This window comes from Rhipicephalus sanguineus, chromosome 1 (assembly GCF_013339695.2).
Source record: "Rhipicephalus sanguineus isolate Rsan-2018 chromosome 1, BIME_Rsan_1.4, whole genome shotgun sequence".
NCBI lineage: Eukaryota > Metazoa > Arthropoda > Arachnida > Ixodida > Ixodidae > Rhipicephalus > Rhipicephalus sanguineus.
In genome coordinates, this window is record NC_051176.1 from 130,561,460 (window position 1) to 130,578,702 (window position 17,243).

The 17,243-nt window shown below is 43.0% G+C and overlaps 1 protein-coding gene across 3 annotated transcripts in view; it reads right to left on the reverse strand.

Annotated features, from left to right (window-relative positions):
- LOC119397998 (protein transport protein Sec31A) overlaps window positions 1-17,243 on the reverse strand; it is a 99,669-nt gene that overhangs the window by 35,105 nt on the left and 47,321 nt on the right. For all 3 annotated transcript variants that reach the window (XM_049416436.1, XM_049416433.1, XM_049416435.1), the window contains exons 18-20: window positions 13,234-13,530; window positions 5,658-5,805; window positions 3,145-3,325 (exon numbers count right to left, since the gene is read on the reverse strand). In XM_049416436.1, the coding sequence (XP_049272393.1) occupies window positions 3,145-3,325; window positions 5,658-5,805; window positions 13,234-13,530 (626 nt within the window). The remainder of the gene's footprint in view (window positions 1-3,144; window positions 3,326-5,657; window positions 5,806-13,233; window positions 13,531-17,243) is intronic.

Below are 17,243 nucleotides of genomic sequence, written 5' to 3' on the forward strand. Positions count from 1 at the left end.
CCTTGGGCTTGTTGAAAAAACACATCCCGTGGAAAGCTGACACGGCTATGAACTGCTCTGCCAAATATTACAGTCGTGCGCGCCGCGTAAGGGCCACAAGCGGAGCGCGAAGTTGCCGTTTCCTCAGGCACCCTCTTTTCAAACAGAGGCCGGTTCTCACTCTCGTCGGTGGGCGGGGCGTCTGCACGTTGACGTCGCGGATCTGCCAGTTTACGTCGCAAGAGACATAGCATGCTTACTGGCCGATAGCCGACGTAAATCGAGAGCGGTGTTTGGATCAGATGCGCTTCTTGCCACGGGGTGCCGCCACTTGCCGGCGCCGCACTCCTCAGTACATGGTAGCCGCACTCGCGCACGCGAATCACAGCGGGAGAGCGATCGCGTTTCATGACGCGCGCTGACGTAACTTCTTTCCCCCGTGCCATCCCTCTTTATGTAGCTTCCAGTGCGCTCGAGAAAGCTTCCAGTGCGCTCGGCACGAGAAAAGAGAGAAAACACTGAGAGCGTGCGCCAAACCCCCGTAACTCCGCTCATTCTTGACGGATTCGAGAAATTTTTGCGGCAATCGATTCGGGAGGCAGTAAACTCGGATACTGAGGTCCTTAAATCATTACTTGGAAAAGTGGTTCATGACCCCTTTAATCTAGTAAAAAATAAGTTATTTACAAATCACAAAAGTTTAGGGATGGGCGAATATTCGGGCATTTGGAATATTCGAACGAATATTACAGTATTTGAATTCGCTTCGATACGAATTTAGATGATTCAAAATTTCTAAGTATACGAAACGAATGAATATATGTATGCATTTGACCGCACATAACCCCCTGTAAAGGTTTCATTGCAGCGTCTGGTTGCTGTGATGTGAAACGACCTATCCAGGGGAAATCTGCACTGCCATGAAGCCACACTTTAAGACTAAATGTACATATTTTTTTTGTTTAAAAGCATGTTATATGGGCTTATATGCGCTAAGTATAGTAATTTTTAAATTGTAACGTATTGCACCACTTATAACTTGCACCCTACTGCTATTCAAACCTTGATACTATTCAAGGCTGCTTCCACTTCATTTCAAACCAAAAAAGTGCCATTCACTCATACCTAGTTCCAATCCTTAAATATATTGTGCAAGGGTCATGACAAAAATGCTCATTTTTCTTAATAATATGCGGCAAATACTATTCGAACTATTCGATTCGAAATTATTCGACCAAATCACTATTCGCTTCGGATTGGCTTCGAACCTCAAATTCACCCTATTCACCCATCCCTACAAAAGTTACATATGCATATGTCAATAGCAATCTCCTTAGGTCCCTGGCATCAAGACAACGCATTCGGTCCGGAATCGAATGCGAATGTCTCGTGAACTCATTCAATGGAAAATGCCATTTTCACCGAATGGCATTAGTTTCCCCGTGTGACAGCAAACAAATTACATTACAAACGAATGACATTCGCTGTAAATGACTTCAGATTTGCCGTGTGACAGGGGTATAAAAACAGAAAGCGACCAGCAAGCAAAAGCATCAGGCAAACTGTACACAAACCTCTTTTTACAAACTTCTGCGCAGAGTAAGATATTTGTTACTGCAGTTGGGTTCTAATAAGTGCAACACATTTATTATTACTATGGCAACCCGCACATTGTGGACAATACCGTCAAAATAGGAGTATACATGGCTATATGATGTTTTACTTAAATAATTATTTAGGAGATAAAATCCACATGTTTCAGTATGAACATGCGCATGTTTCATTGATATGAACACACTAATTGCACACTTTCAGCTGTTTTCCCATTATGCTCGCTTTTACTACTTAGCTTTACAGTAGACTCTTGATAATTCAAACTTTTGGTTAATTCAAACAAATCTTAAATTTTTGGTTGGCTCACTATGTTTTCAATGTATTTTAAAGCTGCTTAATTCAAACTGCCTCACTGCACAAATTCGGTTAATTCAAACTTTTTGCTTGTCCATGTCTGGAAATATCTGCTGCCTTTGTTGCTTCTAGCTGAACATTCACGTTTTTTTGTTACTAACAGGCACAAATAAAGCTGATTGCCTGCCTACAAAATGGCCAAACTAGCCAAACCTTGCACACCAATAATTTCGTGCTGACCGAAAAAAATAAAACTGTACGGTCTGGCCTTGATTTATCGCATGCCAAATGTTTCTTAAAGTAACTTTCTCTGCAGTATGCCATGCGAGAAAGTGTCCTAAGAATTAGAAGGGGCTAGCAACTGCCGTGGGACGCAACACGTTTCGTCCCTTAACTACATACCCGTGCGTGCCTTGTATAATAACAAGTACCAGTATTATCGCTGATGTCTAAAAATTTTACTGGCAATCATGCAGAGCAGTCTATGATGTTGCTGCGGCACTGAGAAACAATAAACATCGCAGTGTTAGTTGGTGTGTTGCCCTGAGTCATACTTACGAGAACTTCTGATAATTCAAACTTCTGATAATTCAAATAAAATCCTGAGGTCCCTGCAAGTTTGAATTATCGAGAGTCTACTGTATTTGGTGTTATTTGGAGGCTTGTGTAAATAAGTATATTTAATTTTTCGAATACCCAATAAGAAATCAAGCTACGTATTTAGTATTTCCTTTGTTATGAATTTCAGCAAGAAGGTTCAGTAAACTAAGGCAATAAAAGGCTTATTTAAATAATAGTATTTGAATCGTTTAATGCTATTCTAACAACTGGGCATCAAGTCAACTGAGACGATTGTAAATAAGAAAGATAGGGAATATGATAGTATTTGTTGCAACGGCACGAGAGTGATGAAATAATGAAACCACACATGTCACCGGCTGTACACAGTACAGAGTAGTGCTCAATGAGGGTGCCAAGTGCAATAGTAGAGCATCTTGCATTGCCTGTGAGATTTAGAAAGTAATATAAACGGCTCTGCCTAGATCAAATTATAGTCTACAGGCTGCCCAAGGAAAGAAATGTTTTCTTGCTGCCTTTGTTACCAGCAGATGGTAAGGCTAACCAAATTGCTAAAATGCAGCTTTTGTTGTCACCCTCATTATCAATAAAGGTGCATTTCATTGTGTACTTATTTGGTGAAATAAACCAAATGGAATAAAATCAAAGCATCAATGCACACTTTGTCAATGGGCTCACCCCTGGTCCTGAGGGTAGTACGCAGGCATTGACTGTGAGTATGGCTGCGGCATATAGTTCTGTGCCTGCGAAGAAGGGTAGGGCATCTGCGATTGTGGTTGATAGTAGCTCTGTCCATAGCCTTGCTGCTGTTCATTGTATACACATGGGTCATGCACACTTGGGTACCGAGACCGTGGACCTGCAAAACATTATGCAAATATGGTGAACAAAGTGTACAGGCATAAAGGTTACACAAATTTTTAGATTACACCATAGCTGTAAACGCGGAATGACACAAGAAATCCACTGAAGGTTTGGCGTACCCACGCTGCCTTCCCATAGTGTGGGTGCCCTCTAAACAACTACTAGTAAATTTTCACATTTTCACACTCAAAAGCGAAGTACCAGACTGAAGCATTGATGACTTCGGGTGAATGAAATGTCTCCCCAGAAAGCAAGCCTCCACGTGAATTTCTGAGCAACAAGCAAAATTATCTGGCTGGTTAAACATGGCGAAACCTCTGCCACTTTTCACCATTACTCGAAAGTCATGCACATGTGTTTGAGCCTTTATTTTTAAGCTGGCACTGCAAAACATTCGAATAAGGTAAGAAACTGCAGACCATGTCGTCATGAACATGAAAGCCAAATATTATTGTGCTGCATCATGCAGGAAGCCTATGAACTCGCACAATAGATTGCTTGCTCTCTCCGGTGGTTTTAACACTAAAGTGTTTTGTACCGGGGTCCACCAAGACTTCAGTGACGTATTTCCGTCACGGAAATGACGTCGAAAAAATTTGCACGATCAGATGGCAAAGAAAAAAAGTTCCGTCAACGGGCATCGAACCCACGACCGCTCGGTCTGCAACAACAGATGCCGGGCACGCTATCCACTGTGCCACGGTCACAGACCCTAGAGGCTTTACAAACGCGCCTTTTATATCTACCACTCTCCCGGTCGGCGGGGTGGTGTTGCCCTCTGGGAGCGGTAAAGTAATTCGTCATTACTGTGGCCTCTGCGATTAGCACCTGCAACGTATTACACGTCCGTCCCATTCAACGCGTTTTCAATAGAAGTTCAATTTTGTCAATGCCTTAACATACCGCCAGGTGGCGATCTTAGCCCAAGCGTCGTAAAAGCGTCGGCCTCGCTCATAGCATCACGCTAATCCAAACCAAAAATAGCTCTGCGACGCGCGCCTGCCTCGCCTGGCTGTAACACCGCGTTCCCCGCTCATGCGCTTGCCCCGAAAAAAAATTGCGGCCGGGCTACCGGAGCGGCACGACGCACTTTGCGTTTCCCTCTAATCCGGCCGTGATGTTCAATCACATTTTAACATGCCGCGGCATGGCGACCAAGTTCTGTGTCCACTATGTGACGCTCTTCTGGCTATCACACCTCGTTCTCCGATGACGCTTTCACTTTTAACTACTACAGCTACCACAAGGGTTTGTTTAATCATGTAACGTGGACGTTAGTCGTCGGGATGGAGATGTACCACCAATCATCAAAGTGGGTGCATCCACGTTAAATGATGCTATAGCTGCCACACATCACTATTACATTGTACAAACTCTTTTATATCAATGTACAGTAAACATTCAGCTACTTCTGTAAGGGCACGCTTTACTTTCGTGTCATTCTGATTCCTATGACGGAGGGATCAACCATCTTTTTGAGGCACTCTCTCCTTTTCTGCCAAATATGTATTGCATCAGCAATGCCATTACAGTCAGCATGACAGCCCACAGACACTAGCATTTTGGTGATGCTGCATGAAAATCTACTGCTTGCAAGTGAGAGCTCCTGCATGCATGCCGACCCTCTCAGATCACGGAAGCAGTAAAGCAATGGTTGTCCCTTCAGACCTAGGGTATCATGCCTACATTTTTGCTCTCAGACAAATTTCTGATGCCAACCTCGAAGCCTTGCCATAACTCAAAGGGTTGCCATAAGTTGCCAAAAGTTTTGCTCAGTATCTCCTTAAAACTGCACGCAATAGAAAATAAAATAATGGACGTAACATTAGGAGACCGGAAGACAACAGAATGGATCAGAGAACTAACCGGGGTAGTCGACATGCTAGTTGGCATTAAAAAAAAATGAACATGGGCGAGCCACCTTATACGCAGGACTTGCAACTGGTGAACAATGAGAACAATGAAATGCGTACCGAGGAATGGGAAATGCAGCCGAGGACGGCAGAGAGTTAGCTAGGCGAGTAATGAAATTAAGAAGTTCACAGAAGCAAAATGGAATCAGCTAGCACAGGATAGGATGAATTGGAGATCGTTGGAAGAGGCCTTCATCCTGCAGTAGACATACCTAGAATAGACTGAAAGGTGACCATGATCGTGAATGAAGGTATGATTGCAAAATTAACAATGGAGTTCTCAAACAATAATTTATCAGCCTTGGATGATTTATCACTTCACTCTATTATCCCTTTATGCATGCACTATCACTACATGAGCTTTGCATTCAACAAATTGCATCAACGACACTTGTTCAGCACTTGGTGGCCCACCTTTGCTGTGCGACATGGATGCCACAGAGTCCACTGGTGGTGGTGGCGTGGGTGCAACTGGAGGTTGGAAGGCCGGCTCTGCATGCTGAGACGCCGATGCCCCATAGCCAGCATATGCTCCGGAATCTCGGCGGCCAAACTGGTTGACCTAACATTTAAAGAAATGGACAACAAGATGTTACAAGTTTTGTCAAAGATTCCCATAATGTTCACAAAAAATGTCCTTGTCCACCACGTCAGTTGGCCTTCAACTTCTGGGGAGGCAGTGTTGCAGCAGCCTGCAACACTGCCTGCACAGATATTGCAACACGTAGCTGCAGTAAGTCCAATGCCGACGTTTTTGGCTTAGCGTCGACATTGTCTTCTGACGATGTCCACGTTGTGGTTTACAGTACCTCGTCGAGGAAATATGAGAGGACGTGTAAGGTGTTGTTGTTGACACCACTTCGGTTTCACTATGTGAATAGACCCAATTTGGCCTCCGCATTATCTACACTCGAACCTCATTATAAAAAAGTCGCATCCGCCACAAAAATAAGTTTTTTATATCCAAAAATTCATTGTAAATGCATATAGGTTACACTGTATCTATGACAAGACTATTCTTCATTTACTTCGTTCTAACCAATAATTCGTTATATCCGTGTTCGTTATATCGAAGTTTGAGTGTATTTATAATGCAACTCAGGTACACCAGTTTGCAGCACCGTCCCATAACACCCAGGTTACAGAAAGGAAACACTTTCATGTTCCCACCTCATAAGAATATGCTCAGGAATCCTCAGCAACTTTTTTCTGTAGTTTCACTTGGAAGTATTCCAAAAGTATTCGAGAAATATTCAAGAAGTATTCAAGAAATATTAGAAAAATATTCAATTTGATTCACACCCAAAATTTTGCCATTTGCACAGGTTCTATGTCTATGATTCTTACATATTTGGACATGAAGGTGCAAACATGGGGCCCCACAAGAAAGTGTTAAATCACAGGCATGGCTCAACATTAACCTGATCCATACATTTTTTTTTTTTTTGCTAACAGACAGAATATGACTGCACAGAAGTAGCCACTAATGTGTGCGGGATTTGCATGCACACACTGCATTGCGATGCCTTCGTGCTGCTCAGTTTGAGCCAAGAAGGATGCTTTCTATTGCAATAGCATGACTTTTGCACTTCAGATATACTAAGCCATAGCATTCCCTCTCATCTTAATCAAGGGATTAATAAAGTAAGACCAGTGAAAACATTGTTCAGTTTGAGTAAAATTTTCACCCTCTTTTTACCCCAGAGACATAAGTCAAGTGTATTGGCTGTGGGTGTGTAGATAGAGCCCATCATACAAAAAGCTACAGTACACGTCAAACTTTAAAAGCCTTAACTTGAAGTGGATGCGCACCACACTTAAATCTATAGGTATCTTACACAAGGTATGGATTTTAAAATACATGTGCCACTATTTTGGTATTAAAGAAATACCTTTGCAAATTGTATATTTAGTACTGCAATTTAGATAACTTTGGTAATAGGGTGTGTTCAGATAAGGACAGACCAAGGGGGGTCCCGACTATTTTTTGTTTTGCACGAAATTTTTATATGAGCTGGGCAAATGTCTCTATAGAAAGGAATGAACCTTCGTTTGCGGAAATTGTCACGGATTTCTAGGAAAAAATTCGCGTTTCACAACAGGTGGAAAAAGGCAATTCTGCAACTTTCAGATTTCAAAACTTTGGAGGCCTATCACTAAAACTTAAACGCATTGTGGACAATCAGTGTTAATTTTTCGTAAATCTTCAGCAATAGTACGATCGGCTACGGAAATTTAAATTTGTGTGACTGGACAGTACATTTTTGAAAAATTGCCAAACTTGATTTTTGAGCGGCTGCCTCTGGCTGACCCCAAATTCAAGGGTCTTTTTTTGCAGTTTTCGCTAAAGCGCTGAAAATATTTCTCACAAGTCTACGAAAGGTTTTTTGCTAATTAAGCAAAAAGTTATGCGACTACACTGCATATTTATTTCGCTATAAATCCCAAAAATGCCATAATTCCAAAACTAGCAAAAATTGCAACATTTTAGGGTTGTTTTAAAAAAAATAATCATTACCAATTTTTATGAAAATGATGAACTATACCCGACCATGACTGCTAAATATTGTGCTGCAAAATATGTTGCATTATTTTGTTTTACGTGAGAAAATTGAGCTTATTTTAATACCCATGTATGGTCTTAACTCACTGTGTGGCGTTCTAATGATAAAATAAATTAATAGACATATTTAGTTCGTAGCTCGCTTTTTGGTTTAATATGACGATGGACCCAGCTTGTGTCTTTTTGACCGTTTGAGTCACAGAAAAGCTGAGCTTGAATTTTCAGAGCTCCTCCGTCTGTATCCATACTACGGCACATCGAGGGCAGCAGGCACGCGAGAGCGCGTACAGCAGACCAGAGCGTAATTGAATGCACCCGCAAGAGAGGGGAAACAAAAGTACGTATAACAGCCAAGCACGCCGAGAACCTGTGACGGAGAACACACGACCATCGTGAAATACGAGACGCACCGCGGTGCGCCTGCAACGGTCGTGGCCCCAGACAGAAGAGAGCGTTCCCCTCACCCCTGAAAGAAGCTTTTTGGGTGTGGCCGTATGTCAGTCTGGATAGTGAACTCGAAGAAAGAAGTCGTGTTGTTTTCTACGTGTGTCAATGATACAGCTTTTTATCACATTGTAGTTACTCTCGTGTCGTCCTCTATTATTATATTAAGTTATCTCGTAAGCAGATAAGATAGAGATTGCGGAGTAAGTAAGAAGCCCACTGCAAGCAGCTCTCTTCACGTAAACCCTGGTGTCAAGACATCAGCTGCGATCCGGCTACTGAACTTTCGTTATTGCACTAAGAACTTCCTTGGACGCTAGCTTCACCCCAAAGTGAGTGTACCTTATACTCACTGTAACCTACTGTGTCACCGAGAGACCGCACTGTGGCACAGTTCTGATGGCGAAGTTTCCTGAACGAAATTGCTGCGCCGACTACTTAAAGAGACACAAGCGGAAGATCAGGTTTCAAAGGAATTTCCGCAGTGTCAAAGACTTGGGAATTGACAATCTAAAGAAAGTGTTGGAACCTGACACAGCGCTCAGAGTGCATGAATCGCACTTTGTGTGCCAGAATTGCTTTAGGAACTTTAAGGAAGACATTGAGCATATGGAAGAGGAATCCAGTCAGTCCAATCAGGGTTTCCAGACTACACAGGAAGTTATGGAGAGCATTAAGGCAGTCGTTGGTGCCCCATCAGCAGTGTCGCCACTAAAGCCTCCTCCGAGTGTAAAGAAAGGGAAGAGACTCTCGTACGCAAAGCGCAAGGCAGATGAAATTACTAGAGCTGCTGTAAGAAACATTCGATGCGGAATTCGCACAGCATACCGCATTAAAGACATTCCATCACAATTCAGTTGCTGCGCCTGTGCCAGCTGGAAGAACAACCTACACACAGCGTACATCAAGTGCACATCTTTTCGAGAGCGCTGCCGTCTGCTATCCTTGATACATCTGAGCCTAACAATAAAAGAGGTGCAACGCTTCATTCCAGAGGCAACGAAGCACGCGATTCTAAAGGCCAGGAAGATAGCTGCAGAACAAGGTGTGTGGAAATTTGCACACTATTGTGCAAATTTCAAACTATGCCTTATTGAGATCAAAAATGCGTCGGGGTCTTTGATGTCGACTGATGATGTGCAGGCGCTCTGTGTGTGCACGCAGCCTAGCACCAAATGCTTAGGCGAGTGCGAACAATGTCCTGTGAAGAATGGTCTCAGCCTGGGAATTCTTGGCATAGCACCGGACGAAGAAATTGTATTTGCTACTTAATTGGGAATCAGGTGAACTAATAAAGAAGACCATGATGCCTCCAGCATTCCTAAAGGAATTTCAAAATGTGACCATGAAATCGATCCCTCATTACTACCTCAGGCGCACGCAAGCAAATGCCATACACGAGGAAAAACAGTGTTGTGAAAAGGGTTCCATTGTTTTCCACTTTGACTTTGCCGAAAATTGGTCCATCGTACTCCCAGACAAAGTGCAATCTTACCATTGGCAAAGTACGCAAGTTAGCATCTTGCGTTGTATCGACAAGAAAGTCGACATGGAACTACGCAATAATTAGCGATGTCGTTTGCCACGACTCTGCACATGCTTGCTCGGCCTTGAGAAAAATCACGGATCACATTGAAGATTATGCTCCAATTTACACGAAACTAACACTTGTGAGTGATGGAGCAGCTGCCCATTTTAAGAACCGCTTCCAACTGCACGAATTGCAATGCAGTCAGCTTCAGACAACCAAGTGGCTTTTTTCGGCAACGGGGCACGGCAAAAATGCCTCCGACGGCGTCGGTGACCTTATGAAACACCAAGCCACACTACATAACATGCGTTCACCCGCCACCGAGGTCATTCAGTGCGCAAGTGATTTCGTTACTATGGTAGCCAGTAAACTTAAAAAGATTTTCTTACTGCATATGAAGAAGAGTGAAGTGGAAGCCTTCAGAGAACTGAAGAAGGAGGAATGGAAACTTGCCCGACGGGTTCAAGGTATTCAGGCAACCCACATGTGCAAACACATGAAATCGGACCAAGGGAATTTCCTGTACATAGCGCGGTGCGCAGACACAGAGTGGAAGGAGTTGTGAATCTGCAGTGTGCAAAATTTGATTGCCCGAATGGATATTACTCATTCTAGGTGACGTGAATAAACTATTTAAAGCGCAACATGAACGTGTGCTTCTTGTAGATTCATAACACCCTCATTCCCACCATCTCAACCCGTTTCTGCGAATGATAAGTTCATCGAAATATTAGGACCGCAACGGTCTTAATATTCCCATACAATGGTAATGCTCGAGCCACCTGTACATTATTGTAACCAACTCTAGTCCATAAATTTCGTTGCTTGATGGAAGAAAATCAGGGTAAGTACGCAGTTGAAGATGGTAACACGAAGACTTTTATTATTAATAAAGTATCGGAAGATATTTTTGCAGGATTTTCATCGAAATATGGCCCTCAAGTAGTCTTAGGGCAAGTTATAATCATTATCCTTAAAGAAAAAAAACGCGAACCTCACATTTCGGGCCCCCTTTCTCTACCACCCAGTAGCGAGCAATTGGGTCTGGGCACACTAACGCAACTATAACATTTTCCCGTACTGTTAGGGAAATACTAGTTAAATCTCTTTTGCGTTAGATACGTGGTATGATGTGAACTAAAATGGTTGACGTGCAGAAAGATTTGCACTCTACACCACGAGCTTTCATTTGTACGCGCTCTCGGGTGCCAGCTGCCTCAATGTACTGGTAGGGACACAGACAGAGGAGCTCTGAAAATTCAAGCTCAGCTTTTCTGTGACTCACAACGGTCAAAAAGGCACAAGCTGGGTCCATCGTCATTATTAAAACCAAAAAAGCGAGCTACGAACTAAACATGTCTATTAAATTTATTGTATCATTAGAACGCCACACATTGATGTTAAGACCATACATGGGTAATAAAATAAGCTCAATTTTCTCACTTAAAGCAAAATAATGCAACATATTTCTGCAGCACAATATTTAGCAATAATGGCCAGGTATAGTTCATCATTTTCATAAAAATCGGTGATGATTATTTTTTTTAAAACGACCCTAAAATGTTGCAATTTTCGCTAGTTTTGGAATTATGGCATTTTTGGGATTTTATAACGAAATGAATATGCAATGTAGTCGCATAACTTTTTGCTTACTTAGCGAAAAACCTTTCGTAGACTTGTGAGAAATATTTTCAGCTTCAGCGCTTTAGCGAAAACTGCGAAAAAAGACCCTTGAATTTGGGGTCAGCCAGAGGCAGCCGCTCAAAAATCAAAGTTTGGCAATTTTTCAAAAATGTACTGTCAGTCACACAAATTTAAATTTCCGTAGGCCGATAGTACTATTGCTGAAAATTTACGAAAAATTAACACCGATGTCCACAATGCGTTAAGTTTTTAGTGATAGGCCTCCAAAGTTGTGAAATCTGAAAGTTGCAGAACTGCCTTTTTCCACCTGTATTGAAACGCGAATTTTTTCCTAGAAATCCGTGATAATTTCCGCAAAACGAAGGTTCATTCCTTTCTATAGAGACATTTTCCCAGCTCATATAAAAATTTCGTGCAAAACAAAAAATAGTCGGGACCCCCCTTGGTCTGTCCTTATCTGAACACACCCAATAGTACTGCTACATACTCTTGAGACACTTTCCAAGATGCTGCAACCACAGCTGGTTACAGTTAGAGAAGTGCAGCGCCCAGCAGTTGAGTAAGTACTTGTCTGATTATATGTTCTGGCATTTTGGAAACATTGTGACATCCTTTCTATGACATCTGTTGTGAAATTGTGTGCAGGCTTGTCGCCATTTATCTTTACGATGAATGAGTGTAAAAGCGTTGTTGGAGGCAGTGAGCTCGGCAAACAATTTGCTCTGCTTTAAATGACAAGAAAAAATGAGGTCCCCCCACACAAGGAGACCACTCTTCTTTCCAGAACTCAGAAGCAAACATCAGTGAGGGTGCAGTCGCACAGGAACAACCACTGTGTTCATCAAGATGTAACATTAATGACATCCATATTGCCTATTGCTCACTGCCTATTGCAGCCTTTTCTCAAGCATATAATAGTTATAAATGTATCCATGCTGTGGTTCCTTGGTTCTTGTTACATGGTTTTGATTTTAGCTTTTGGTGAGGTTGTGGGGTGATCTGCACACCATAAAAGGCAATAGTAATGCAATAATTCCAGGTCAAGTTCCACCTGAAGTTGCTTATCTGCTGCATCTCACGTAGAATTTCGCTATTTAACAATACTGTATATACATGCAGAGGTGCATCAACAGTTTCAGTGGAACTCAAGTGTAGGGTGTTTTGTGGCGCCAACCTTTTTTTTTACTTTATTCAGGTACAGCTGTCCTTCTATAAATAGTATGACCGCATCAAATAATCACACACATCAACCCATGGCATGCAAAAGTGCAAATTAACACAGACTGAGTTCTCGTCTGAATGTGCCTGCTGCTCTATTTTTAATAATATCTGGGGTTTTACGTCCCAAAGGCACGATATGATTATGAGAGACGCCGTAGTGGAGGGCTCCGGAAATTTCGGCCATCTGGTGTTCTTTAACATGAACCTAAATCTAAGTACATGGGCCTCTACCATTTCGCCTCCGTCGAAATGCAACCGCCGCGGCCGGGATCGAACCTGTGACCTTCGGGTTGCTGCTTTATTTTTGTCTTAATTATGATCTCAACAATAATGTATCAATGCTGCAGAATAAACTTGCATAACATGTTCCAGAAAGCAGACAAAAGTTGAACTCATTTTAGTATCCCTTCAATAACAATTTAACATTTCAGTACCCCTTAAAGACCACATTTGGTCCCAGCTGAAGTACTGTTCCTACAACCTGTGTCAACAGCAATATAACAAATCCTACACGCGGTCTAGTTTAACTAAAGATTCCCTGTATGCACATTCTGCATTCAGAGTACAGACAGAGGTTTTAAACTCACAGCTGCTGCAGCTGGAGGAACCTGCTGGCCACCTTGGTAGAAGGACTGGGACTGTGATGACACTGTTGAAGCCATGCGTGTATGTGACACCCCTGTGTTGCCAGTGAAGCGACTTCCAAGTGATGTTGAAAGGCCCGCTCTGGAGCCTCCCACTGTCAAGCGCCCACCATGCTGTACATTGCCACCTGCTGATGGTGCTGAGAACTGACCCTGGACTTCAACTCTTGGAAATGGGAAGTGTGGTGACGGCATGCCTAGGTGCTGGCAGATACGATCCCGTAGAATCGCTAGTGAAGGCTGCATGTTTACCAAAAGAAACCACAAACATACATTTGCAGCAGTGCATCTATTCATGTAGACAAGAAGACAGGTAGTCTACAGTGCTGCATTTACAATCACACAGACCAGACCTTAAGGGGGGACATGGGTTGTGGAGACCAAAAATCATCAAAGAAAAAAGTGTTTTTTTTTTATTATATTATTGACATCTACAGCTATTATTTCGCATGTAAAGCCTAAGAGAAGTCTTATAAGACCAGTATTTCATCTGCAGTTTAGATCTGTGCAACGAGTATGTTTTTGGGTCATTTATTTAGCTTGTCGGAGTGATATCTCATGATCTAGAACAGCTAGAGCTGTAATTACTTTTTTAACATAAAGTCCAAGCTGTGTATCACAAAGTGCTGAGAGCAGAATTCTAATTTTCTGCTCATAGATTTTTTAAAATTGATTTTGTTTTTTCTTTACGGTAGTCATGGTATAGGGAACCCAAGCTCAAGTTTGCGGCGCGACGACAGCGCCGCGCCAGCCGCGCCGCGGCTCTGTCGGAAAGCTCTGGAACGTGGCGCGGCCGACTCAGCCCCTTTCACGGTAGCGGTAGCGCACGTGTGCACGCGTTCTTCTCTCGGTGCGGGTAACTGGGAGGCCGTCAGCTGGGTACGTTGAACCGAGAAGCTTGCTGTGCGAAGCTGCGCACTTCCACGATGGCAGAAGCGACCCCGCGGAAGCGCAAGCGTGGTCCGAAGTATTGCGGTTTAGTGGCCAGCCACAACAGTGCAGACAAGGCACACGGTTCACGTGTTAAACTGTATCGGTTCCCGGGCGTGTCGCACGAGAAATAAAGGCGGCAAGCGTGGATAGCTGACAGCGCTGTCTCGCCTTCTATTTTGGCTGTCTGAGTTCATCACTTTCGTTCGTTCCGACTACCTGAATCGGTAAGTAACGGGGCGCATGCACGCAGCGACTACATTAATGATTACTCGCTGTCCTCTCGCATTGTTAAAGTCCAGTTACGGTTGTAGGTGAAGCAACTCTGTGTTTTGATTCCCCGTGCTCGTGAGACCTACCTGTCGTTGTTGAACGTTCACATTCGCGTTATACCGTTAGCGTTGCGCGGTTGGTTGAATTCAACAGAACTCCGCACATTGTCAGAAGTTCGGCGCCTGCATTTCACGCATCGGGAAGGCTGCTTTATCACGCCGGAACAGACGTCTGTGCATTTGCAGCAAGCTTTGACATCGTTCTGCAGGTTTGCTTTGTTTTTGTCACTTTATTAGGGTGATATATATTTAAGCCGCTAAATATAACTGGCACTTAATACATGCTTTGCAATTGCAACCTTGAAGTAACCACCTTCTGACTTTGTGCGATTTTCTAGCCGCGTTCGCGCAACAGGTTTTATACGCCTGTCAAGTCGATATCATAAAAAGAGACTGCAAGCATGACGCGAGAGCCGAAAAAACGAGGCGAGCAGTTCATCTTGCTTCACAGTGGTTGAAGCTCAGCTAGCTACCTCGCGTCTTAATCGGCGGGTGATTCTCCAGCGGCCCGGAGGACTTGACTCAAACCTTCTCAGGAAGCAGTGCCATGGCCGTATAATCTTTTTTTCGCACACCGCAAACGTTTGTTCACGAAAGTACACGGCTGCTACTGTAAGCATGCCATATTAAAACAACAATCATATGATTCGTAGTCCACGCCGCAGAACATCGATAGCGTGTACGGCTTCATTTCGGAGTGCATGCGGACCATTATTCATCTTTAACATGACAGAATGAGACTTACCTCGAGGTATACGTCCTACACGTTGTAATCGCGACTTGGGAAATGCATTTCGCTTTGAATCGGGCGTGGTTGTCGTCGATCGTCTGCACTTCACCGTTAACGTGATAGCCTTTCTCATTTTATCAAGTTCGCTTTTCGGAAGCGCCAGGCAAGCTTGAAGATCCTTTTGAAGCCGCACTGCACGCGGTACACTGTGAGACGCCGCAAGTGCACCACGAGAGCTCTGCACGTGCACGGAAGCGAGCGGCAACGCGGTGGAGAGAAGGGAAAACGCTCGCTGATCACGCCCCAGTTTCTCTTTTTCTGCCAGAGATGGCGCTGCCTGTCAAGAGCAGCAGCGCCGCTAAGCGTTGCTTGGGAAGCCTATAAACATTGAATTTAGATCATCTGCAGAATGACTCGTTATGATCCGATCTGAAAACTGTTTGCAGCGCTGCACTTATTGCATATAGTAGTATCTAGCTATCTGATAATATTCACTTTCTGCTGAATGGCTTTTTTCCTGTTGTCTCCGGAAACAATAGAGAGGCAGTCTTGTGTATCTTGTAAACCAGTTTGCTGAAAAACCAGACAAGTCTACTTAATTTCATCAGGTTTGGACATAAGATACAGAAAATATCTCCACACACCATGTCCCCCCTTAAGCGCTAGCATAAATAATAGGGGCGTGCAAATAGTAGCTTTTAGACTGACACGAACTGAATACTTCTTGTATAATAAACAGTCTTCATAATTAACATAAATACTAGGTGCTTACATACTACTATTCTTTACATCAGCAAGTTTCTGTCGTTACACTGCACATTATGAAGCACTGCTTATTAAAGTCCCCCAGAAATAAAAGCCCATAGGAACAAATAAGCCATTTGTTTACAAACGCAACACTATTCAAAATCTGTGAAGAATTGCAGTTCCGCAGCAAAGTCTGGCTTCCCAAATAATACAGCCCGCTGCGCTATGTAACTTCATATTTTAAGCCTACTATGGTCGCATGAATAAAATGCATTGGTCTTTTGGTCTAATTTTCTGTTTTATTGCAAACAGGTCCCAATTTGAAATATGAAAGAAATCAATAGACAAATATTAGTAATAAAAAATAAATACTGATTATTCGATTCAAAGACTCACTTGAATAGGACAATATTTGATCCATTATATCAAAATTTTGAATACTTGTACACCCCTAGTGAATAATCAATATTGGTAAGGCTGCACTTTCAAAGACAGAGACGACGTAAGGCTGGGTGCCTTACGTTGTCTGAAAGAAAGATACAAAATGACAGACTAAGTGTATTTTGTAAGGTTGTGCGAATATTCGGACATTTTTCTAATAGTGTTTGCTATTCGATTCGTACCGGAATTTCACTATTCAAAGTATTCGAACTTTCGAAAATAAACGTAAAGGTCTGATTGGCTAAAAATCAACCCACAGTGCTTCTAAATAATATTTTTAATACTATGGCATGCCGTTAGTTTACGATCAGGAGAAAAAAGGGCAAGCACACTGCACCCTCATAGCAAGTGAAATTTATTCAGCTTGCAGTTCCTTCCCTTCAGTGATCCAGTTTTCCTGGCTTTAAGGTCACTTCTAGATACGCCTCGATCGCATGCCATTTCAAGGGCCACTATCTTGACAACCTCTGTCTACAAGGAGCTGCTTTAGAATGCCTGTGAGCTTGTCATAAAGATCCAGATATTGTCTCATTTTCGGCTCATAGAAACTTTTCCTGGTCGACAGGCAGCTGAAGATTTCCTTCCTTTGTTTCCACCACTCACGGACGCAGGTTTCGAGCATGGAGCATGCAGAATAGACGCGATGTAGCTGTCAGTAGCATGCAAAATAACTTTCCTTTGATATAAGCTTTCACAATGAAAGGGGTGTGTCACCATTCCCACTCTGCTGGGAACAAATTTGACGCACACAGACTGTAGACGAGCACGAAATG